Source organism: Sminthopsis crassicaudata, chromosome 4 (genome assembly GCF_048593235.1).
Source record: "Sminthopsis crassicaudata isolate SCR6 chromosome 4, ASM4859323v1, whole genome shotgun sequence".
NCBI classification, from domain to species: domain Eukaryota; kingdom Metazoa; phylum Chordata; class Mammalia; order Dasyuromorphia; family Dasyuridae; genus Sminthopsis; species Sminthopsis crassicaudata.
The window spans coordinates 387,596,040-387,622,479 of NC_133620.1; the positions used below are offsets into that span (position 1 = coordinate 387,596,040).

At 34.0% G+C, this 26,440-nt stretch overlaps 2 protein-coding genes across 3 annotated transcripts in view; one reads left to right on the forward strand and one right to left on the reverse strand.

The window, feature by feature from the left end:
* Positions 1-8,110, forward strand: part of GPR137B (G protein-coupled receptor 137B) — an 89,852-nt gene extending 81,742 nt beyond the window's left edge. The window contains exons 5-7 of the mRNA XM_074262468.1: positions 907-1,031; positions 5,706-5,830; positions 7,597-8,110. Coding sequence (XP_074118569.1) covers positions 907-1,031; positions 5,706-5,830; positions 7,597-7,708 — 362 coding nt within the window. The 3' untranslated portion in view covers positions 7,709-8,110. The remainder of the gene's footprint in view (positions 1-906; positions 1,032-5,705; positions 5,831-7,596) is intronic.
* A 6,131-nt stretch (positions 8,111-14,241) lies between these two features.
* Positions 14,242-26,440, reverse strand: part of ERO1B (endoplasmic reticulum oxidoreductase 1 beta) — a 48,522-nt gene continuing 36,323 nt past the window's right edge. For both annotated transcript variants that reach the window (XM_074262467.1, XM_074262466.1), the window contains 3 exons: positions 25,288-25,374; positions 22,910-23,043; positions 14,242-17,188 (listed from right to left, as the gene is read on the reverse strand). In XM_074262467.1, the coding sequence (XP_074118568.1) occupies positions 17,128-17,188; positions 22,910-23,043; positions 25,288-25,374 (282 nt within the window). In that variant the 3' untranslated portion in view covers positions 14,242-17,127. The remainder of the gene's footprint in view (positions 17,189-22,909; positions 23,044-25,287; positions 25,375-26,440) is intronic.

Sequence of the window (26,440 nt, forward strand, 5' to 3'; positions counted from 1 at the left end):
ACAGTTCTGTGGTATTATCTGATACTGTTAGGCCCACTTTGTTCCCACTCCCCTTTCCCTATCATTTCCCTTAAGATTCTTGACCTTTTGCTCCTCCAGATAAATTTTGTTGTTATTTTTCCTAGTTCTATAAAATACTTCTTATGACACTCAATCAGCATATTGATTTAGGTAGTGTTGTAATTAGTGTTGTAATTTTATTATATTGTCTCATAGTTTTTCCAATTATTTAGGGTTGCCTTTATTCCCATAAACAATATTTTGAGGTTGAATTCATCTAGTTCTTGTGTGTGTTGTGGTAAATAGATTCCCAGCTATTTTCAGTTTTTTTGTAGTTATTTTAAACAGAATTTCTCTATTCTGCTAACAGTTTACAGAAATGCTGAAATCTCTCCCTGTTGGCAATTTACAAAAATGCTAAAGATTGCTGGTTATTTTATATCCTGGAACTTTGCTGAAATTATTGTTTCAACTAACTTTTGTTGACTTTCTAGGGTTCTCTATACACCATCATATCACCTGAAAAAAAATTATAATAATTTTTTTCCTTTTTTTGCTGTACTTATTACTATGCTGATTTCTTTTTCTTGTCTTAATGTTATAGCTACCATTTCTACGATTAAGTCAAATAGTAACACTGCTATTTAAAGATAATCATTGAACATGAAAAATTGAAATGATTGTCAGTGTCCCTCGGGAGGCTGGTTAAGATTCAAGGTCTTGGATGACCTATAATAGGTCCTATAGTTTAGATGTATATATTGAGTGGGAGGACAAGGAGAAAAGGTTCAGGAATACTGTTAAAGTTATTATGTAGTACTCATTTTTAATTAAGCATTATCCATCTGTGACTTTATCCAGTGTAATCAGATCCATTTCTACAATCTTTTTTACCTTAACAGGCAGATCTGAAAAGTCAACTTGGAGATGCTGGATATGTAGTGTTTGGAGTGGTCCTTTTTGTGTGGGAGCTTCTGCCCACCACCTTAGTCGTTTACTTCTTCCGAGTTAGAAATCCTACAAAAGACCTAGTAAGTAAATTGATTTGTATTTCATTGAGGGGAGGGAGGAAGGGGACTCTTTTATAACATAATAGTGAATAATAGAATTTTGTTTCCTAGTGTATACTAGAAACATAGATTATAATATTATAATAGTCAACACTGGAATTTTTGGTAGTGGGATTTGCTTTTGAGGATTTTTGTTCGTTTGTTTTGGGGGGTTGCCATTTAGGATCTAATTTTTAGACTTTAAAATTGTTAAACAGAGAAAGTAATTCACCATTCCTTGGGACATTTAAAAAAAATCTTGCCAGCTGGACATGGTGGATCATGCCTATAAGCTTTCCAACTAGGGAGGCTAAGGCTAATAGAATATTTGAACAACTTTTTTTTAAATGAGTTTAATTCTGTGAGAACTGAAAAGAAATAAATATTTTTCAGTTGGTAACCACTTAATTGTTATTAGAACTGATCTGAATCATGAAACCTAAATTTACCATCTTATCTTGTAACAAAGAAAACCTTTTAAGATGGGAATGCAATAGAATTCAACTACCTTCCCACCACCCACTGTTGGCAATGGTTATAACCACTATTGTAATCTCCTCAAAGTAATACATGTAGCATGTCACTGAAAGAGACACAGTGCTGAAGTATCTCTAAGGTGTTACTCAGATTATTTAAGTGTGTTTGGGGCCCTGCTTTTGGAAGAAACTTCCTCAGAGAGATGGACCAATACAGTATGAAGACAAAGGGCAAGAATTTTGTGGTTTGGAGACCCAAAAGGCTCGATGTTTTGCCCTGTTTTGTATAAACACCTTTCCCAAGGCTAGGAATTAAGCCACCAATATTTTGACCCAGTTATAAGGTATGGTTAAGTGTCATCTATCAGAAAGTAGAGAAGACAGGGCAATTCCAGATATCTGTGATATCCACAAGTAATTAAAAGTTGTCATTTTAGCCAAGAGACTAACTCTTCTCTGAACCAAACTGGATAGAAATCTATACCAACACCAAGGTTTACTTCAGCTTTACCCTCCTTTCTCTTCCCTGTGTAATTTCACTGACAAAGTTAAGAAGAAAAGGCAAGAAAGCTGCTAGTTGGAGCAGCCAAGGGGCTCATGATATTAACACTTACCTAGTACGTGTAATGGATCACTATGGTATAATGGAAAAGACATTGAACTTGGGGTTAGAAAATTTGGGTTTAAATTGCTATCTTTCTGAATCTCTATTTATCTATAAAATGGATATAATATTTCTTCTTCTCTTCTACTAACCTACCTCATGTGGTAGTTGTGAAGAAAGCATTTTGTAATATGATTTTGCTATGTGAGCTATTTCTGGTTTTTGCATACAGAACAATGTACTTGGTATTTTGGAAAATATAAGAGACACAGACCTTCCCCTCAAATAATTTATAATCTAATGCCTTCACCTCTCATATTACCTTTTTTCTCTTCATATTACATATGTATGTGTGTATATATATATATATATATCATATGTACATAGTTGTCTTTCTTTCTACCCCCAACACAGCATAGTGCTCAGAACTTAGTAATTATTATCAAGTAATTAGGAAGAAACATGACATATATGTAAATAAATATAACACACAAGACTGAAGCAAATTGTTCTGAGATCAGAAGGATCACTTCAGGGTGAGAGGATGGGAGAAGGCCTCATGAAAAAAGAGAAATTTGTACTGGAATTTAAAACACAAGAAAATATTTAAACAGATGTAGTTAGGGAGGATGGAGAGGATTGACAGGTTTTTTAGGCCTAGGGAATGCTAAACAAAGGCATGAAAGCAGGAGACTACCTGAATCCAGGTTCTTCTGAGCATTCATCTCTCTAGGGCTCAGTTTCTGAAATTATGAATGACCTCTAAGATCTCTTTAGGGGATTCAAGAATTCTATATTGTTGGGGAATAATGAGTCATAATTTTACCACAATAGAGTAAAAAATAAAGGGGTGCATTGGGAGATAAAGACAAATAGATTGAGTTCAGTCTTCAATGCCAGGCTAAGGAATTTAGACTATGTTTTTAGACAATAGGGAGTTAATGAAGCTTTCTGAAGCAGAAGAGGTGACATGGTCAGAAAAGTGAATAATGGAGATTAACCCAGCAGCAGTATGTGGGCTGAGGGAGAGAAACTGGAGGCAGGGAAACCAGGTAGGAGATAATGAAGCCCTCTTGTTAGCATCTGTCAGTTTGTCATTTGCTAGTCACACTCTAGTCTCTCGGACCTATGATTATATTTGGGTCTTTATGTCCATGACTCAGGTGATATTCTAGCTACAGAATGGAGTCTGACTGCCAGTATTACTAACCTCATCCATTCCAGGTATCTCCAGAGGGAGAAAGTAGACAGTACTATCAAGGAAGATTTAGAAGACTGCCCAGGAATTGGGAGGAGTGGGCAGGCTCTTTTAGGCGAGGGGTCTCACTAACTTCCTTTTAGTTCCTGAAATTAAGACTTGACCCAGCTCTTTACCAGACATTCTTACTGCTCTGAGTGTAACTAGTTAAGTTTTCTGGGGAGACTCTTGGGTTGGATCCACAGATAGAGATTTAGTGGGGCAAAATTTTGACTCTTGAGATAGGCATACTATTGACTAATAATAAATACTAGTTGACTTGACTCCTGTCAATCATTCAACAAGCATTTATTAAGCCACGTGCCAGGAATTTTGTTTTGGGAATACAAAAAAAAAAAAAAAAGGCAAAAATAATCCATTTCCTCAAGGGATTCACATTCCAATGAGTGAAACCACATGTATATAAAATATATACAGAGTAGAGGGAAGGTCATCTGAGGAGGGACACACTGGGAAACATCTGTTAATAAAGCTGAGTCTTAAAAGAAACAAGAAAAATCAAAAGGTGGATTAGGGATGGGACAGAGGACTCTCTACAAGGAGAGGTTGAGGCTGGGGGAGGGGGGAGCCATTACCAAGACAAGAGATGGAAGGTAGATCTCATTGACTAATTTGTTTTGATTGTCCTTTGCTTCAGGGGAACTTAGCACAAAGCACCTAGACCTCAAGGTGATAACAGTCTTCCTTTTTGGACTTCAAACAGTACTTTCTAATGATTGATGATGCAATATTGTGTATTACACCTGTCTTTGTTGATGTCTTCCCAGGGACTGTGTTTTACTAAACTTTTATATCTCCTCCTAATTCCTAGCACAGTGATCTGTTTGTTGAATAGCAAATGAAATAATATATGTAAAGCAATTTGCAAACCTCAAAGCCCTACATAAGGGCTAAGATTCAGATACAAAATGCTATATTTAGGTACACTTTAGTTCCAAGTCATTTATTCAATACTGGTTGATTTGAATCAAATTGCTTCATTTACACAGCAACAAAATATACATATTTACAATTTAATTTTTACCCCCAAATTTTGTTGCTCAAGAAAAATTGTTGGCCATTTTAATCATATTTCATCCAGCATTTGCTTTAGTAGCTGTGTTTATCACATTTATCACTAAATGTATTGCCAGTTTCTTAATGCATTTGTTACAGTAAAATCATCCCCTGCTGGCCTGAGTGGACGCCAGCACCTAATTTATTCCAGGGAAGGGCACAAGTGGAGAAGGAATGTTATTAAATATCTTGGATTTTCTTTTGTTTGTGCTGCATTTAAGAAGTCATGTTGACACAGTCCCAAGAATGAATCATGGCATTCCATTCTCAGCAATTAGTCTTGCTTGGCAGAACATAGGTAGGGGTATAAGATTTCCCTGTTCCTACCGAACAATGCCCTAGGTAGGTCTAGAGCAGTAACGTCCCCTGAGATGAGGAGGCTTTAGAGCACAAAAATTTAATTCCTAAAAATAGAAGAAATTAATATATAGCCTGCTAATATGAAATTTGCTCAGGAGAAGAACAGAATCCAACTTCCTTAGACTCTATATTTCCACTTTGTCTCATTCTCCGTGGCTATTGAGCAGCACCCTAAGGTAGCATAGCAGAGGAAGTTTCCCAGTTGGGTCTCTTTTGAGTTGGAAGTACAGTGACAGGTTTAATCTCAGTGCTGACTCAGCATAGAATATTTAATCTGTTCATTTTTCCAATTCAGGCCAATTTACCCTTCCCTAGACAGCCTGGCAATCCATTGGTCCTGGGCTCTCACTGTTTGCCTCCTTTAGCCTTCCTGCTGATGAAAACTCTGAAATACAAGGGATCATCAACCTCCAATCCTTCCGATACCAGTGGATGGTGGCCCAGTTTGTTTTGATCCTCTTAAGGATCCACTTGGATAACCTAATTGCAGAAAACCCTCTGTCGGATTCATAATAGAATCCATTTTTCTTTTTTTGTAGAAAAAAACCCTACATATATCATAAGTGTTGGAGAGGATTAACAGCACTCAAATTTTTATATATAGCAGAAGATAGGTTAATTGGAAAATTGCATGTAGAAGCAGCCTGCATCCAGACAAGGAGAACTAAATTCTCTATTGATGTTATTTTTTTAAAATTGATATTTTTAAAAGCATAGTAATTACTTACTAATTTTGTTCTTCCATTCCCCCATGATGGGAATCTTCCTTTATTTCAGAAAAACAGGTAAATTCAATAAATAGATGCCAACCATTTTTGGCAACTCATACATTATTTTGTACCTATTAGCCATTGACATAGCCGAGAGCAGAGAAATGTTTCATTATCTGATTGTTTTTCCAGACAAATCCTGTAATGGTCCCAAGCCATGGATTTAGCCCTAGATCCTATTTCTTTGACAACCCTCGAAGATATGACAGTGATGATGACCTCGCTTGGAACATCGCCCCTCAAGGGCTTCAGGGAAGGTAAGAGGAGAAGAATCTAGGCAAGGGGTGAATGAAAAAGAAAGACCCTTCTCTCAAAAAGAGTTGCCCAATAGGAGAGTCCCAAACTGGAAAATTAGTTTATACATAATCTCTAAAGAACAGGTAGATGAGATACATGAAATGAATATCTAGGTATGAGGACCTGGATTATTACACAATCATCCTAAAATGTCCATGGGGATTGACACATGGAAAAAATAAAGTCATCTGGACATTGTTTCTTATAGACATCTTTTTGTTAGATATTTCAAACAGGGATTATTTATGAATAATTAATCAGATTAATTACCAATAGCAGGGGCAAAGTGTTAAAACTTTTAATTATTACACACCATAATTGAAGGTTAATCTCTAAAGGTTGGGGATGGTAGTGGGGGTTCAGGTTGATGATGTCTCTTGGTTTAAACAATGCTGGTCCAATAGACTCAAGGCTAGTCCTAAACAGAATTGTGAAATATGCAAAGGGTTTTTATTGAAATCCAATACCAATGCCCGGAAGTTACATTGTCCTAGTTCTTCTATCTCTTTTTAAATCATTAAGGATGCAAAAACTAATAAAAGCTAATGTTGAGAATTTCTGACCAGAGGAAAAGAGATTCAGGGGCAAGTGAGCTCCTTCAAGTCATAATACTAAGTATCTATTGGTCTCTGGGGTCCTTTTCATAGATCTGTGATCCTACTCTCAATCTGTATGACTACCCATGAATCAGTTATAAACACATATGGTTCCTTTCATTTTCGCATTTGTACAAGAGTGTAGATATAGTCTCCAATTTAGGAACAAACTTTTAAAAAATGTTCTTAAATTGGTCAGTTGGGATTTAAAGCACATTTTCTCATAGAAATTATGTTCTATATAGTAATTAGATTCTTTGGTTATCTCACCAAAAAACTAATCTGTGATGTAGCTAAAGGATACCCTGAAGCAGGTGACACAGTAGATAGAAAACTCTGAAATCAAAAAAGACTAAATTCAAATTCGGCCTTGGACACTTGTGTGATCTTGATCAAGGAACTTAAACTGTTTGCCTCAGTTCCCTCATCTGTAAATGGATATAATATTAGAACCTACCTCTAATATAATTATGTAATAATTATAAAGCATTTAGCAAAATGCCTGGCACTTATAAATGTGTGCTATTTCAAAGTGTTATATAAAGGTTAGCTATTAATATTATTCTTATAAATATGTCACTAGGGCCAGAATAGAAAAAAATAGAGGAATCTCTTTTCCTGAGCACAGATTTGGCCCTACAAACACACACACACACACACACACACACACACACGCACACACACACACACACACAAATGGAAAGAAGGCACATTTCTTGAAATTTCATACATAATTTTACCTCATTTAAATCTTCAGTCACAACTCTCTGAACCTATTTTTCTCATTTGCAAATTGAAGAGATTGATTTGAAAGAACCCCTTTCAGAATTTATGACCCTATGACTATATAATCAGTAAAAGTGATTGACTAAAAATAGATCTGATTATTAGATACTCAGATATTGTACTGGAAGAAAATAAATGGGCTTATTCTTGTTACTCTGGCAAAACCTTCATGTAAACAACATTTTGGTTTGTGCCCAGGGAAGGAGAATGGGAAGAAGAGGATGGGTAGAGGAAGCATTGAGATGTGTAGGCTTTTTAAAAAATGGTCCACCCCAAAGTAGCTGCCTTCAAATTGATATGAGAAATGTAAAAGGAATGTTGGAAAAGTATTCTTTCTTTTTCAGCTTTGCGCCAGATTACTATGACTGGGGACAACAAACTAATAGCTTCATGGCACAAATAGGATCACTGCAACAAGATTCTACATTGGATCCTGACAAATCCAGCAACGGATAGCTTCTGTTAACAGTATTATAGAATTTTACTTCATGGTGAAAAGTTTCAGAAAAACAAACTTGGGACAGCTGGATGTTTAGGGCACTGTACATGAGAAATAGGATTTGACTTTGTTACTTGCTACAGGTTTCTGATGGCTTCAGTTGGGACTAAGCAATAATTTAGATGGATAAAACTTTATTTTAGTTAGTACTAAAGAAATGAGCCTGGCTATTTCCCTAGGCATAATTTAATTTTTTTTTATTTGTACTTTTACAGAAGACATATTTTATATAACTTAAGTGATAATGCTAAAGTATATTAAGGTTCTCTCCCAAGAATTTGTTGATGCAATGTATTTTTTAGTTTGCACAGATATTTTTATGTATAATTCACTTTAAAAATATACGACATATAGTTTAATGTGTCCTGTATGGCTTGTTATAGATGCGTTTCTCATATTATTAAAAATATTTTAATTTAATTAAAAAGATATTTGAAAGTAGATATCCTTAGTAGATATAAAAAACCCTTTTCAGTGCATTACAGAAGAATTTCACAACTTGATTAACAATGTCTAAATAGTTTCCATTCTCAAAGTTGCAATTGGATGAACTGTTTGTTGGAGAACTTCTGGACAAATGGCTTTTTCCAAGCATGTTAAAATCATGATAGGTGGTTCTTCAAGGAAGATTCAGATTTTCCTTTTAATTAGGGGGACTTAAATTTTTCCCTAAAATTTTATGGGTTTTTTTTTTTTTTGTTGTTGTTTGTTTGTTTTTTTGGCAAGGGATTAGGCTAGTAGATATTAAGTGTCTAAAGCTGGATTTGAATTCCTGATTTAAGTGCTAGTGTTCTATCCACTGAACCATCTAGTTGCTCTATTTTTTTTTTTTGCCTTTAATAAGGCAAAATGTGCACAAATTAAATGAGAATAAGTTCAAACTAACATTGGATATGCTAACTTAGAATCTGTAACTTTCTACTCTAGAACCATAAGTTTTTACAAAATTTTCACCAATTTAGAATCTAACATCAACAAATTCAGAACCCGAACCTCTGAAAACTCTCCCACATATCTAATGCTTTTTAAATTCAATTAGATGCTATACATTTCTTAAATAGAATTTACAACATCCCTATTACTGGAGCTGACATCAAGGACCAATTTATATTGGTTCTCCAAATACCTTTCATTCCATCTTAGACCAATTGGAAAATATTAATTTATTTGGACTGATTTTAAAAAAATACAATGAAACATGATCGTCCAGAAGGTAATTAGAGTTATATATGGTACCATGTGACACTCATAGCAAGATATACCTTCTAGAGAATTATCTATCTCCTAGATGGAAAAATATGCCACAAAACCAGCTTCATTTGGAAGATGCTGCTAATGTTACACACTCCTTTCATGTTTTTTTTCATTATTAAAAAACATCCTTAGAGAATGTTAGACTGTCAGGCACATACCTTACCAACAGATTAAATGGGCAGGTTTTCTACAGAGCTAAGAGCCAGAGAAAATTCAAATGTCATATAAAAAGATAATCTCATTCCTTCTTAGCAAACCTCAAGTTTCAGGCAATAAAATTGAGTAAAATGGAAAGAAATCTTAACTTTTGTTGGGTAAATCCCACTTGCAATACAAAACTGCTCAATGATCTATGGTTTATAATTTCATTCTTCACTGCTTAGTAACCCAGATGATTTAAACCTCTCTTGACACTATGTAAAGTAAGGTTTTCCATTTAACTGAGGCAAAGGTGTTAAACTATATCATTATGGGGATTTTTCATACAACTTGGATCCCTTTACTCTATCTAATGCAATATAGTTATGATTGACTTACAGATTCTAAACTGATGAGGAAATCTCCACTGATTACTTCTACGATTTTTAAAAGTATTTCAGATAAGAGATCACAATCTTAATTTTCCAAATAGCCTTAAGACTGACCTGTCACTTTCTTTGTCTTTGAAGCCAGTTACAGATTTTTCATAGCTGAAAACTTCCAGTAAAAAGATCTCTGGACTTGTTTGTTTCTTCTGTAAGATGAAGGATGGGAAAGAGTAATTGGCAAATATAAACTAAAAGTCTCTACCAGCTCTTACCCTTTGGGGTTTGAAAAGGGCTCCTTTTAATTGAGTTTTCATAGGCTCTGTAGAATGCTTTCCTTGTCATTAGGACAAATAAATATATTAAATCAAATTGGATCTGTGCTCTCACTTTGACTGATACAGATTGCAACTCATTCATGCCTGCCCATTCTGTAAAACTCCTATTCATGGCCTTCCATAAGTCTGTCAAAGAGGGTCCACTCATCATGCTGGACCTTCCTCACATTCTGCTGGTATCATGAGGATACAATGAAGTTCATGGGCTATCACTTATCATACTCATCAGCAGGCCACCTGTTCTGATCAGGGTATCCTTGGTATGGTAATCATCCCATTACATTACTAAAATCAAGTAATGATCACATTATTATGTGATGCTATGCTATGAATTAGAAACATTTCTTATACTTTTATGATTTTTAGACAGAGAAACTGAAATGCTGGTTATGTCACCATCGCAAGCCATAATTTACCTTTATATTAAAGCTGCTAATATTACATGAAGATGAATTGGGCAAGAGGGGGATATGGATGCACTTAGTATCTACTTAATATACGTTGTGTCTTTTGTTTTAGTAGTAATGTCAAAACAATGACAAAACCCAAGTCTTGTAAATGCATACCTGCATATGAAATGTCTTAACTTGGAATTTGTACTTGAATGTACTAAAATGCAATCTCTCTTTCTCTGCTAGTAAATAAGTGTGCATACATTTTTTGAAAGACAGAGGGTAGGAGGGAAAATGAAGTTTTCATTTAGCTTCTTAATTTATTTTTGACTATTAACTATAATGATGAAGCTGCTTAGTCTATGAAGTCCTTAAAAATATTAAGAAAATAAAAATAATAATTATCACTGGCTCTAAACTATTCTTACAAGCTATATTTGTTTTCTTTGTGTTAAAGCAATATAAAAAAAACTCAAAAAATTAAAAAGTAAAGGCAGTGGATATTTTAATAAAAGTTCTGAGCCGACACATATCCAAACCTAATACAATACCAAAAGGATATACTTACAAATGCTGGTTTTATATTAGCACATAGAACATAATTAACTTAACCATTAAAAAATAATATTTATACAGACACAACAGCTTTCTTTTTTGTAATTAACCTCAGAAGAATTTGTTGTACCAGTGTGGCAAACATTTTACTATGGCATTTTAGATAGCCCATTTAAATGGGTCAGTTTAGAAAGACACATGAAATCAGTGTTTAACACAGTTAAGTCTGAGATGTTGCCAAGAAATTTATGCCATAACAGACAGCATGGACACATGTTATATTTGCATGAATGAATTTAGGTATTGCTAATTACCTAGTACTTAGCACAGTGCCTGGCACATTTTATGTGCTTATTAAATGATTGTTGACTGATTTATTGGAGTTGGGATATATTTAATATCTATGATGGCTATCAAAATTAACTTCTTTGATCAGTTATTTATGAGAACAGGATCAATTCAAAAAGCTTCATCTTAATTGTAAGTTTTCAGAGACTGTAAATGTCAAATACTAAGTTACCCATTATAAAGGCTAAAAAAACCCCAAGCATTCCCCTAAGAGCTCTGTCAAAAAGGAATGCTGCAAGAAATACAATCTAATTTCTGACAATAAGGTCAAATTTATTTTAAATTTATATGGGTCTATGTATTTGAAGTTATATCAAGAATGCCAATAAAAGATACTTGATAAAAGCCCTGTACATGTTGTTCTTTCTTGCTAAACTACAAGAAAATACAAATTCTGCAAGATACAACCTGAGAAACAAATACATTTGCATTACATTCTTCCATTGTTTGTTTCTACGTCATAATTGAAAAATAATATGGAGTTAGAAAAAATAACAATACAATGAAGACAACATTTCATTTATACTACTTGGAATAGTAGAGCTCATGTGAGGACAAATCATCAATTTTGTTTCTTTGGTCTGGAAAAATGAAACTTGAAAAAGAATATGATGCACTTATGATCTTAGTTCCGGACACAAGGAGGGAGCCTGTTAGGAACATAGCCTCAAAAAATATTTAATAACTGTATGGACATGTATACATATATTGTATTTAACATATACTTTAACATATTTAACATTTATTGGTCTACCTGCCATCTGGGGGAGGGGGCGGTGGGAAGGAGGGGAAAATTTGGAACAAAAGGTTTTGCAACTGTCAATACTGAAAAATTACCCATGCGTATATCTTGTAAATAAAAAGCTATAATTAAAAAATTAAAATTAAAAAAAAAGATTTAACAGATAAGGGATTAGACTTGGAAGGAAGGTTGGAGTCCATTTAATCCAACTCATTTTAAAGACAAGAAAACTGGGGCTCAGCTAGATTGTGACCTTCCAAGGGCACAAAGCCTCAGAAATGGGATTGAATGCTCTGGCCCCAGAGCCAGCATCCTTTCTATTTAAAAACATTCAAATAATCCTTTGCCTCTTTACCATGAATCAGGAGTGTTTCATCATCTGTTTAGGAAGACTTTTATGAATTTTTATAAGTTGACTTGGTGGTGTCTTCCTTTCTGGTATCAAAGAAAAACACAGACTTTGGAATTTAGATGACCTGGATTTAGATTTGGATTGTGCTACTTATCCTGCTGTTCAGAGTTCCATCCAACTCTGATTTCATTTGGGGTTTTCTTAGCAAAGATAACTAAGGTATCTCCAACTCATTGACAGATGAGGAAACAGAGGTAACAGTTCAGTGACTTGCCCGGGGTCACATAGCTAGAAAGCGTCTGAAGATGATTCTTCCTTCCATCTAGGCTAGGACACTATCTATTGCCTCTAATATTAGTCAAATCACAGTGTTTCCCTGCGTCTGTTTCCCCATCTGTAAAATTAGAAGGTTCCAGCTTAAATGTTTATGATCCTCTGCTCTCTCTTACTGAACATTGTCCAAGACCAAGAACCTCCATTAATCTAGCAGTACAAAATGAAGTACTTACTCCATAATTTGTTGAACCTATTACCAGCACTTGTGTCCAAGTAATTTTTTCTAGTTTCACTGGAGCTTTTTCATGGATTTAGATGGGTATTTAACTTGCTAATGCTAACCATGCTAGGCAAATATAGTATTCTTGGCCCAATCTGTTCCTTTCTATGCATACTCCAAACCAGATTTTTTCCATTTGAATCTCCACTACCTATTCGCCTCCTTTATTTGAAAACTCTATAGACTAATATTGGGTAGATAGGTCCAGAATTTATTTATGCTCTCCAGCTAGCAGAACCCTACACTGCTCATCTCTTGCTATTTACCTGATCTTATAGCCTCTACTTCTCACATGCCCTTCTGAGTCCTGATGATACTGAAAAATTCTACTGTCTAGAATCCAAATCTTAGTCACTTCCATGGGTCGCCCTTCCCCTAACCTAAGGCTTACCTCTTAAGAGTTCACATGAAACAACTTTGGGACAAGAACCTGTATTATTTTCCTTTGAGACACAAATTTGCAAAATTTGCTACCTCAAAAGGTGGTAAATATAAGTAGTTCTAAAAAAGCATCTAATTCATGGCAAACTGTATTCTAGTAAGAGGAAATATAGTAAAGATGTAATTAATATCTGAAGATTAGGTTGTATTTTGACAATATTGTAATTCCCTTAATATCACAGCTACTTAAGACCTAGAAAATAAAGTTCTTGCTCCCACAAGTCCTTAGATCTATCAATAAGAACAATATTACAAAGAAATGTCTTTTTCGATAAAATTAAAGAATTTACTTTGCTGCCAGATCCTAAAAATTATGGAACATTTACTTCTGACTTGCAGGTAAAACCTATATTATCTTCTCTCTCTCTCTCTCTCTCTCTAGTTAAAGTGGGAACTCCTTGAAAACAGATATTCTCTGCTTTTCTATTTGTATTCACGGTGTTTTGTACATCCTAAGAACTTAATAAATGCTTTTTGATTGACTGTTTCTCTTAAAAAACCAATGAAAACTCTCATAAGGAATAATAGTAAGTTTTTTCTTATTAGCCAGAATCAAACAAGTAGCGAAGTAGAAAGTGGTAAAAGAAGCTAATGTACAAAACATTTGAGTTTTTGACAGAATAATCCTACCCTTCCACAAAACATTTGATTTTGTTGAAGAATTTTAGACTAGATGGTTCATATTTTGGAGGCATGGTAATCTTATGCTTATCATTATGCCTTTTTAGTAACTCAAAAGATTTAAAAATAACTGCGTATCTTTTAAATGATAATTTAATACTCCGTGCTCTATGATAATTTTGTTTGTGTTGCAGAGGGTCAAATGTTGTGGGGTGGGGATTCATTTTAAATTTTTCCCTCAAAATTTTTATTATACTAATTTAAAAACTGTTGCTAATGTAATAGCACACATTTTCTGAAAACCATTTGGGGCAAAACAAATATTCATCTCAAAAAAAAAAAAGGAAACTAGTTTTTAAACACAAGAGACACTGCAGAAACATTTACTTTAATTCAGATTTTACAGAATTAAGTGGAAACAACAGCAAATAATATCAATATCATGTTCAAAAACAAAGGAGTATACTCAGGGCAGAATTTTACAAGTTTTGTGATTTATCATAGACACAACTGGTGCAAATTTAGGTACTTCAGCTACAAGATTTATTGTGAATCCCTTAAATTTTAACATAGACTAAAGTGTTGCTGATGAAATTTAATAAAGAATTTATCATACTCAAAATTATATCCAAAGTTTAAAAATGGCACAATATTTCATATATGCCCAATAATCCATGACTATTGGATAAAATCACAATGCTAAATGCCAAAATAAAATGTTTTGATTTATCAAGTTTCTAAACTGTTTTAAGGTCTATTACTATTTTATTTAATTCAACTCAAAAAATGGTTGAGGATTCCCAAATTTACAGTAATGTTGACATAAGACACCACTCAAAAAAGTAAAACTAAAGTCAAGGGAAGAGGCCTATGATTTCCCTTCCTTTCACATTTTTATTACTTTATCAACTGGTACAATCATTTCTGTCAGTTACACCATCAGGGCAATATTTTTTATTAAGTTATGAAATAAAATAAAAAAACTGAACTTAGGCAAGCATAAGACTTTGAAAATGGTTTAGAAAATAATCAATAATGCAGTCAATACCTCACAGAACTAGGCAACAAAAGGCATTAGAAAATTGCCTGGCATGTGAGTTGGAAAAAACTATACCATTAGGTTCACAGAATAAAGATTTTCACAGGTAGCAAATGCCAGTAATAGTCTCCTAAAATTAAACATGGCAAGTGAACACTGTCACCCCATTATTTTCTAATGACAAACTACTATGCTTCATGTATTCTTCTGCTAATGAGTAATAGTGAAAATTTAGAAAACAATTTTTCTACAACTAGAAAGGTATAAATAAACCCTTTCATTTTCAAGAATTCTAACATATACCTGTCTCTTTTTAAAACACTAAAACAAACCACAGGAATTAAGAAGGGTAATTGTCCATAATAAACAAGAATTCATCCCTCCCCCCACCAAGTAAATTAAAAGTTTTTGTCTGTAAGAGATTCTGAAATAACATTCTTGAAAGGAAAATTATCCTAAAGATTACTGTGCTAACACAATAAAAATGCAATATTATTATCAGGTTAAATTAGGCTTTAAGCAGTAGCTTACAGAGAACTGATATTGATTATTCGACCATACTTAAACCAACAAAATTATTAATGTATTCAGTTTTCAAAGAAGCTTGCCTTAAGTTTTCTTTCCATATACAATACTTTCAGTACTAAAAGAAAAGGCTGCAATCAAATCTATTTAATAATAAAATTAAATACCACTGTCAATTGTAAAGTGATTTTATAAAAATTAGAAATTGGGTTTGGAAAAGAAATGTCTAGTATACAATTTCACCCCTCAAGTATAAAGGGTCCAATGGTAGAGCAAAATTTGATTTTAAACAACTGGTTCCACTATATCATTATTAAACACATTTCAGACTTTGGCAGGCTAAGTATGGGCTTAAGGGCACTTGTTATTTACTTGGTAAAAAAATTGAAGGTCTAATACACAAAAACTTTAGGACTTACCCGCATTACTACCACACATATACAAACTTCCATATAGAACACCAACATTACAACTACAGTTTTAAAAATTATCAAATACTAATCCTGGCCAAGTGTACTTTAATTCTGGATTTTAAAAATGAAGATTTATTACTTCTGAGTGGTGTGGTGGCATAAAGTCCAAGTTGACCACACAAAGTATCACATATATACAGTGAATTTATATATTCTTATTAGCATGTTTATATAATCTATCTAAGAAAGTTAGGCTGATAGTAATTAAGGGATTGCATAGATATTTTTTTTTAAAATAAAGTTCTTTAAAATGGTTTTTCTTTTTTATATTTAAAACAAATTTTTGGCCTGTAACATTTGAAAACAATCTCATAAATCTACAACAGAACCTGCTTCAAGAAGTTACCTGTTAGATGCTTATTTAGTACTCTAATAAGAGCATATGCACTATCTTATTATTTTTCTTTAACGAAAGGAAATGCATACATCTGTGTCTTGGTACAAGTTGGGCAAATTTTTAAAAAGAGAATATTTAGGTTCTAGGAATAAGAAAATTCTTGGACCAATTAAACAAACATAAAGATGGCTGGGAATCAGAAAGAAAATATCTGTCCAACTCTAATAAAGGAAGTTCCCTTCTTATCAACGAAGAGAAAAAGCAAATAGAAAGAGGATCTTGAATACACTTAAGAAATTCCTTGAATTACACATTTAAAGGACTCCCCATTTGGGGGCATTTCTTCTGCCAAAGAAACAAATGAGTTAACACAAAGTTAGGCAAAGTATAAAAAGTAAGGGGAGAAGACATGGAAAAATTTCTTATCACAGTATCAGCAATTTTCTTTACTAAATTTGATATTTGTTCCCTAGTTCTCTCTCTCCCATCATAGGGGATTATAACAATGCTATTAGATGGCTACATAATTTAAGGTTAGACAATAGCTTGGGAAAGCAGGACAACAAAATGAGAAAAACAAACTCTAAATAAAAGAAAGCACATTAGAAACATTCAATAGATGAAAAATACATGAAATTAAACATAGAATCAATATAATTTACATGTTCCAAAACTATATACTTCATTCATAAATAGCTCTAATTGATAATTTCCTATTTTAAGGATCATAAATATTCAAGTTGGTGTCTGAATGTTTCCTTCAAGGGTTCAAATTCTTGAAGGGCAGGAAGATCAGTCTCATTTTGTTGAATGTCCAAGATCAAAAGTCTTTACACTATCATTTTATGGATACCTTTAACAAGTGTATAAAAGTCTTTATTATCTATTGTGTTTCAATAAAACTTTAAAATTCTGCAACTCTATTACACTTGTAGAGAGTCTGTAAGAAAAAAGAATATGTGTTAGTAAAAATTAATCTATATACATACACATATATATATATATAATTTTACAATGGTATTATGTACTTTAAACAATCTTGTTTAGAAAAGTAAAACTCTTCACATTGCAAGTTCACAAAGATTTCTAAAAGAAATTATTCAAAGCTGACAAACTCAGAGTTGCATCTTTGTATCTGCTATATTCTGATGGCAAATTAAGAGTCAGCTCAATAATTTATATTGCAGGGAGGAAAGCTATAGAAAATACAAACCCGTAAAGAACTTTAAATTTTTTACATTATAATGTTAAGATGCTGTAGGTTATTTTTTAGCTTCCTATTGAAATGATCATTCTCTGAAAAAACACCAATTAAAAGGAGAAAGCTGCCTGTGAAACATGCCTGGCAAAGGAAAGGCAGATTGGGTTAAAAGCTTGGAACGAACGATGCACAAAAACCAGATAATCACCAAATGGATACCTGAATGAGTGATGAGCTCAAAAATTCTGTGGTTCTCTATAATCTCCTAAGGTACTTTTGCTATTCAGGACCTTCTAGAACCTGTCTTTTTTAGCCTTATCCCATATTATTGCTTTCCTATGTTCTAAAGCAGTGGTCCTCAAACTTTTTAAACAGGGGGGGCCAGTTCACTGTCCCTTAGACTGTTGGAGGGCCAGACTATAGTAAAAACAAAAACTCACACTCTGTCTCTGCCCTTCAGCCCATCAGGCCTAACTAGCACCTAGTAAGCAAAGATAATTCATTAAAAGAAGGAACTATTTTCCTATATCTCTCCCTTCTTTTAGAGCCAAACTCCAAGAAAAAGCTACCATATTCTTTCTCCAGTTATTCTCCTTCCACTTTTTTTCTCAATCCCTATTTGGCTTTAGACCTTATTACCAAACTGAAACCATTCTCTCCAAAATTACCAAGACATCCTAACTTCCATCAGAGAAGACTTTAAAAAACTATTCATATTTTAAATAACTGCCAAGTTTTTGACACCAATGCTTCTCCTAAAAACTGTGGACTTTGGAGCATCCAAGTATCTGCTTTTTCTACAAGTCTACTTCTCAAGTCTCCTTTGTGGGATTAACATATATGGCTGGCCTGCCCACTCAGTATGGGTGTCTTTCAAGGCTCTGAGTTAGATCCTTTTTTACATACTTTCTATGTACTTTCTTGGTGATCTCATCAGCTTCCATAAGTTCAAAGATCTATTTGCTGATGATCTCCATCTCTATATACCTGGGGACTTAATTGAGCTTGTCTCCCCATCAATCTCTGACTGCTGGACACCTCCAAATGAAGGGCCCACTAGGATCTCAGTCTCAACATGTGAAACTAATAAAGTATTTGTTAAGCAGACACTATGTACTAGGAACTGTTCTAGAAAACATGAATAACGATAACTACAATACAGTACAATAGTACAAAAAAATGAAATAATCCCCATAAAATGGATAAATACATATATACATAAATATCCACAGAAGAGTTAAATAAAGGGTAGTTTGGGAAGGAGAACCAAAGTTAGGGTGTTAAGTTAGGGTGATTAGGAAAGACTTCATGCAAAATATGGTGTCTCTTAAAGGAAGGGATTCTATGAGCTAGAGGTAAAGGAGAAGTACAGTTCCAGACACAGGCCAGCCAAAAGATGAAGAAGATGGCATGTCATGAGAGGAAGAGAAAGAAAGTCAGGAAGGGATAAAGTCCATTAAGGTGGAAAGACAAACTTAGGCCAAGTTGTGAAGAGTTTTTAAATAGAGAAATTCATATTTTTTCTAGAGGCAAGAGCCATTAGAGTTGAACGAGTAAGGTAGCTATATGGTTGTATCTGCATTTAAAGAAAATTCTTTGACAGCCATGTGTAAAGTGTGAAGAAGCTTTAGATATGGAGACCCACAGGGAAGCTCTCACAATAATCTAGGCTAATACTAATGAGCTCTAGTATTAGCTGAGGGTGTGGAAAGAAGTGGCTGGATGAAAGATTTTATGAAAATAAAAACAGTAAGATGAAGTAACTGATTGTATAGATGGGATGAGGCAGCGTGAGGAGTCCAGGATGATGCCTAGACATGAACTTGAGACACTGAAAGATTTGTGGTTCCTTTGACAGAAATAGGGAAGTTTAGAAGAAGGAAAAATTTAGGACAGGATTCTTAACCATTTTGAGTCAAAAACTGTTCTGGACAATTGATGAAGCTTATAGATCCCTTCTTAGAGTTGGGCTTTTTAAAAAGTATATGATAAAATAGGATTATAAAGGAATTTAATTATATTGAAATACAATTTTCAAATATTAAAAATAATTCTTGGAACCCAGGTTAAGAGCCAGGACAGAACTTTGGAATACACCAAAATTAGGTGGCACAATGTGGATGACAAACCAGCAGAGAACACTGAGAAAAATCAAACAAGAAAGCAAACAAGGACAGAATAGTCTTACAAAAACCCAGAGATGAATGAATGAATATACATGACAAAATTTAGTGAATAGTGTCAAATGCATCAGATAGTTTTGAGAATGGAACTTAGCACTTTTCCCCTGAAATGCGTCATTCTTTTTCAAGCTTTCCTATTTTTGTTGAGGGCTTCATCTTCCTTCTAGTCACTCAAGTTCACAATCTCAAGGTCGCCCTCCCCCTCCCTCTCCATACTTAATCAATTTGACACCTCAAAACAATTCTACCCCATTCTTGCATTCACCTTCTTCTCTCCATGCAGCCAACATCTTATTTCAGATCTTCATCACCTTTTGGCCAGGCTATTGCACTAGCCTCTAAACTAACAACTGGCGTATCTTACGCCTCCCCCCAATATGTCCTCTATTGAGCAGCCAAAATAAGTTCCTTTAAAGCAGTCTGGTTGCATCATTTTCCTATTTAAAAACTGTCAGTCCTTTTCTACTGTCCCTAGAATAAAACTTAAGTTCATCTATGGCTCTGAATTTCTTTATAATGTTGTGCCAGGATTTTCTTGGTTTATTTCATTAATACAGTATCTTACACCCTCTACACCAGCAAAAGTAGCCCATCTGCTGTTCCCCAAACTTGACTGCTACAGGCTACTACCCACACCAAGAATGAATTTCTTCCTCATCCCAGCTTCTGAAGATCTACAACTTCTTTTCAGAGTCAATTCTCATGCCCTGTACTGCAGGAAACTTTCCTTGATCACGTTCCCTAAAACTGTTGGTACTCTTTTCCTCCTCAAAATACATGTTTCCATGTTTTACTGCCTCAGTAAGTATCCATGGAGCCCAACACAACTCCTTACACATAAGAGGTATTTAATAATAGAAAATTTTTAGATTACACTGGAAACATCTTTCTCAGTGTATCCTGTCCACCAAACACCTGTGTCAAAATACCACATTATCAATGTCTTCCTCTCCAAATGAAGGAAGCTTTTTCCATGTTTAGCCCATGGATTTGTGGGAATAGGGGGCCCAGGCAGGATGATCTTTAAAAATGGTTACTGGAGGCAGCCCAGGCAGAGAATAAGCCAAAAAGAACAAAATTCAAATATAGTCTCAAACACCTACCCTGACAATGGGTAAGTCATTTAAACTCTCCAAGCCCATTTTTTCATCTATTAAATGAAATGAAAAAGTCTCTAAGCAAAAGCCTCAATGGACTCTAAGGCTCTAACTAAAAGGTCAACTCTAACTATAATTCTGTGATATAGCTGTGTGGTGCATGTCAGTGGAAGGCCTCTACACACACATTGTATTTTGCAGATCTATTTGTGGTGGGTTTCTGTGTTTACGGAATGAATGAAAGGCATTTGGATTATGGGGTATCTATTCAGGGAGAAGGATTCAGGGCACTTAGGTGAATGGACCGTAAGCAATTGGGAGACTGGGGGAACAGGAATGTGTGCTCATGTATATCTCTTCATTGGTCAGGAAAGACTGTGCATGTGGGTATTGCTGCCTTCCATCCTCAGTGTTTGGCAAGTTGAGGGGTCCAGAGCAATAGCAAAAGGAAACAACAAGTAACTGTACATAGTAGAGCTAGTTTCTACATCTAAAATATACATGCTTAAATTTGTAAGTACCTTCCACAATCAACTCTTTCTAGCTTCTTAGTGACATTTTGTGACACTCCTTCTTAGTAAGAATTCTACCTATTGGCTTCTGCTCCTGATTGTCTTCTTAATTCTACTGATTAAAGCTTCCCTTGATGTTATTTTATGCAAACTTTGTCCACATTCAAAAAAATTTTGCTTGTAATTTACCCTAGCCTTTAATTATTGGGTATCTCCTTGAATCTTCTGCTCTTATCTTTCTGTGTGTTTTTTGTGTTCATTTCTCCCCACTTATCTCCATTAACAGACTATAGATAGAATAAGCACTTACTAATGATCACTTACCAACTGCTAGGGATGCTGCTAAGTGCTAGGGATACAAAAACAAAAAGTAGAATAGTTCCTATTCTCAAGAAGTTTATTTGAGATTTGAGTTTCTTGTTCTTATCTTAAAATTGGAAAAAGGTAATAGTATGGATAGATTTTTCCTAAAGGAAAAAAAAAAGTATTTTCTATTTATGCAATATGTGATTCTTCCCCTCCCTCTACCTACCCTGTGCATTAATATCCCAGGAAATGGTTTCCCAACACTGGTTTATGGCCAAGAAAGAAATTTTAATTAAAAAAAACACTGGAAAATAGATCAAGTAGAACAGATGAATGGAAAGTCACTGGAGTGATGAAATAAACACTAGAAATGTTTGAGAATCTTTAAATGATCTCTAGCAAGCTTTAAAAGTAGGGCTCAATGATTATCTGACAAAATGTAATGGAATTTGGTAAAGTGAAAAAAAAAGGTTTCAATTTATTTTTATATGGACTTTAAAGTATATGCAAAATAGCCCATATTCTATATTAAACATGCAACTGTATTTCTATTCACTATTTACTTTCCATCTCAGTATGAATTTATTGAATATCAGTTAATAAAAATTGGCATTCTGATTATATAGTGTTCTATTTGAAATCTTAAACAGTACAGACCCTACTATATAGTGGTCCATAAGCACAAGATAAAAATTTTTGTCATTAAAATAAGGAAAAAGTAGAGAAATTATTCACATAAATTGGTTCTAAACAAGAAGGATCAAAAAGTTGTATGAGGGAAAAAAAAAGCCACTCCCTCATCAATTTCTAGAAACAAAGCAAAAAGAATCCAGGTATGAACTAAGTTTAAACTCTCTTTTGCTTTCAGAATTCTACCATTGACTGAGGTGCAGCCAAATCCCTGAATCTCTGGGAGTGCTCCCCTCTGAAGAATGGCCACAATGTTCACATTGATAGGGCTGCTGTGAGAAAAACATTTGGTAAACTGTAAAGCATTACATAAATGTGTGTCATTTTTACTTAAACTTCTCTGACTAAACCTTCAAAGAGTTTCTGGCACCAACAAACTAACCAGAAAAGCATTATTGAGAGAAAAGAAAAATCACTTATTTGCTGCTTAAAACTGGAGAGAAAGGAGGAAGTAGAGATCATGTGAAGCAGGAAAATATCCTTTTGTAGTCCTGCTTTAGAGGGTAGATTCTGATAAATAACTGCTTTAATAAATTCTAATCTTGGGATGTATCTAGGTACCAATATGATACTGGATCTAGGAAAAAAATGGCTGAGTTATTTTACTAGAACAGTTCAAACTCAATTAAAAGGTGGCATAAACAAGATCTGCATTATGAAGATGATTCTTACCTTCCAAATGCATTTAAAAGAGCAACTATTTCTTGACGAGTGAGTTGAAAACCTTTAGATGGGCTATTCTCTGGAAGATTCTGAATTTCTTTTTCAGAAAAGAGTATCTTCAAAGCAGTTCCTAAACCCTGAGTCTAGGAGAAAAAACATATTTTAATTTTATTTTGGATACAAATAGTATGTGCTTAGACTTTTAAGATAAATTTCAAGACTCCATGATGACATTCAACAAGTTGGTGCCTCGTGGGATTAGTTTTCACTTAATAAAGGTAACATCGACAAAAATCACATATTTCACCAGTTCATATATTTTAAACTAAAAAGTGCAAACCAGCAATGAGTAATAAGCCAAAAAACCTTAAAAACTTCATTTTCTACTTTTTATTTATTTATCTACAGGATGAGTTTGCCTATGCCCTTATGGATAAGCTCAATATAAACATATATAAATAATTTAAATGTATAAAAACAATTATCTTACATACATACAAATGTTATTTGTATAACCTAAAACAGAAAACATTTCTGAAAGATAGTCTAGAACAGGGGTTCTCAAACTATGGCCCGCGGGCCAGATGTGGCCCGCTGAGCACGTTTATGCAGCCCACCGGGATATGGCAAATAGGCTGAGGGGCGGAGACAGAGTGTGAGTTTTTGTTTTTATTATAGTCCAGCTCTCCAACAGTCTGAGGGACAGTGAATTGGCCCCCTATTTTAAAAGTTTGAGGACCACTGGTCTAGAAGATGCATAAACAATTACCTATTTGAAGACTTGCTAGCTTCAATGTACAACCTTAAAATCATTTTTGTAAGGTAGTTCCCTACAGAAATAATACTGAAATTCTCAAGAGAGAATTGTCTGCCTTTACATTTAGTTCTATTTCAAAATTTGTTTTTTTTTAAAGTGGCTTACTGTCTTATATTTTCCCCTAAAAAATTAGATAACATCAATTTAGTATCTAAAAATAACTCAAATCTATATAGTACTTCAATATTAGCATAACATTATATAGATAGATAGATAGATAGATAGATATCATTTAAATAACTTGATCTTTAAAACATCTTTGTAATAGCATTGCCATTTTACATATTTTACAAATAAAGCCTTGAGTTTAAGTCTCACTTCCCCTACTGAAAAACTAATATGATCCTAGGCAAGTCCCTTATGTATAAATATAGAATAATTTCTCTCAGTCTCAATTTTTTAGTGAGGTTCAAATGAAATAATACATGTAAGCACTTTGAAAACCTTAAAGCATTAGATAAATGTCAGTTATTATTATTTTTTGTTCCAGACCTGTTAATTCCTGGCATGTAAAATGTTTTACTATTGCAGATCAGCAACTTGCCTGCAACACCACAGTGGATCTGCAGAGGGCACTCAGAGGCTAAAGCATTTGCACAGGGTTACAAAGCTAAAAAAGCATTAGGAACCTTCCTCAATGTAAGCCCAACCCATTGTGTACCATGCAAGGTTGCCTTTCCTCATAATTATGGCTTACTATCTTCTGAAAAGTGCAGAGAAACAGAAGACTTTATACATTCAAAAGATAGTGCCTTGAAAATGAATGAACCTTTTCTCCATTAATATTTGGTTAAAAAACATTTATATAATATCTACTATGTGCCAGACACTGTACTAAGTACTTTTACAATTATTAATCCATTTGACCTACACAACAATTTTGGGAGGGAGTGCTAATATCCCCATTTTATAGTTGAGGAAACTGGGGCAAACAGGATTTAAATAACTTGCCCAGGATCCAGAGTAAGTGACTGAGGCTGGATTTGAATTCAAATTTTCCTGATTCTCAGTCCAGCACTCTATACATTGCATCACTTAGCTGTCTAAAAATGACAAATAGAAGGTTTGACTGACTTTTAAGATTTATATGAAATATTGTACATATTGGACATTACCTATTCCAATCTATCAGATAATTTTAATGAACTGTTAGGATTGAAAAACTTCATTTCCTGATAACCTTCCCTTAGGGATATTATTCTCCAAAGCTTAAGGTTTGTGCTCAATTGACAGATGCACATTTTTTTTCTGGTCCCTTTAACCAAAGCCTTTTCAGATCATCACCAGGAGCTTCGGCAGAGACCTTTAAGTCCACTTAATGAGGCAGCTGCATAGGATTTTAGTGAAAGTATTTAACAAGTAAAAATTTCCCTCCTTTATGTAATACATGTAATGTAATATTGTATAGATTCTTCACACTATCATATTCTTCACACTATCATATTCTTTTACCTGTATCAAAGCTCTAACTTTGAAAAGAATTTTTAAAATTTATAAGCAGCTCCGAACTTCTTAGTGGAAGGCATTCAGCATAGTAAAAACAGTTCTAAAAAAAAAAAAATACACATACCTGTAGTTTTCCCCATAACCTGCATTTGTCACATCCAACACAGTCCATTATACGGGATATATTCTTGAAATGCAACCGTAATTCTTCCTGATAGATAGAAAATACTTCCATTATAGTTGAACTAGACTTTTAAAACATATTTAGCTAAAATAACACTAAATTTTCTTTAAAAAATAATATTTAAATGTAAATAGCAATTGTTTCTGCTTTGGCCAGAAACCCTCCCAATTTATTTATTTAGATTTTTTTTGGGGGGGGAAGGGGAGGGGAGACTAGATGAAAAGAGGAGATTCTTTGTGTCAGTTGCTATCTAGCCTTCATCACTGAGCCAGAAACAAAGAAGGAAAATCAGGGATGATGTTGAGGTAATTTGGAATATGGAGTTGAAGAGAAGAGGTAGCTGGCTCATGGCACATGGCCTCATATTTTTCAATGAAGCATTTTGCTAGATACTCTAATTGACAGATGTTTCAAATGGAGTTGTATATTCTTGAGGAAACAAAGAATTTGTCTCCCAGAACTGTTACTGACTCTGAAACACATATAACAAAACATGAAAAGGATTATATTGCAAAACAAATCCAGATATACTTTGCCAGTGTGTATAATCGTTGTTCTTCTTGAAGACAGACATAAAATGTAATTATTTGTGAATTTCTAACAGTACTACACAGAGTACTTTGCACATTTTGCTTTCAATAAACATTTTTCAAGTTAAGTTTTATAAACTGGCAGATGCCAGTTGATTGATAAAATTGTCAGTTTAGTACACCGTCACTTATAGAATTCTAAAGAAACCTAAAAGGTTGGTTATCTAACCCAATCTTTCACCTAACCAAGATACCGCTGCAACAGATGCTCAACTGCCCTACGTATATATATGATTAGGAGGCTTATTGCCTTATAGTGTAGTTCATTCTGTTTTAAAACTAAGTGCTGGATGCCTGCCATCTAGGGGAGGGAGTGGAGGGAAGGAGGGGAAAAATTTGGAACAGAAGGGAGTACAAGGAATAATGTTGTAAAAAAAAAAAATTACCTATGAATATGTATTGTCAAAGAAAATGTTATAATTATAAAAATTTATAAAAAATTTATAAAAAAAATAAAAAAATTAAAAAAAAATTCTTTGGGGAAAAAAAAAAAAACAAAAAAC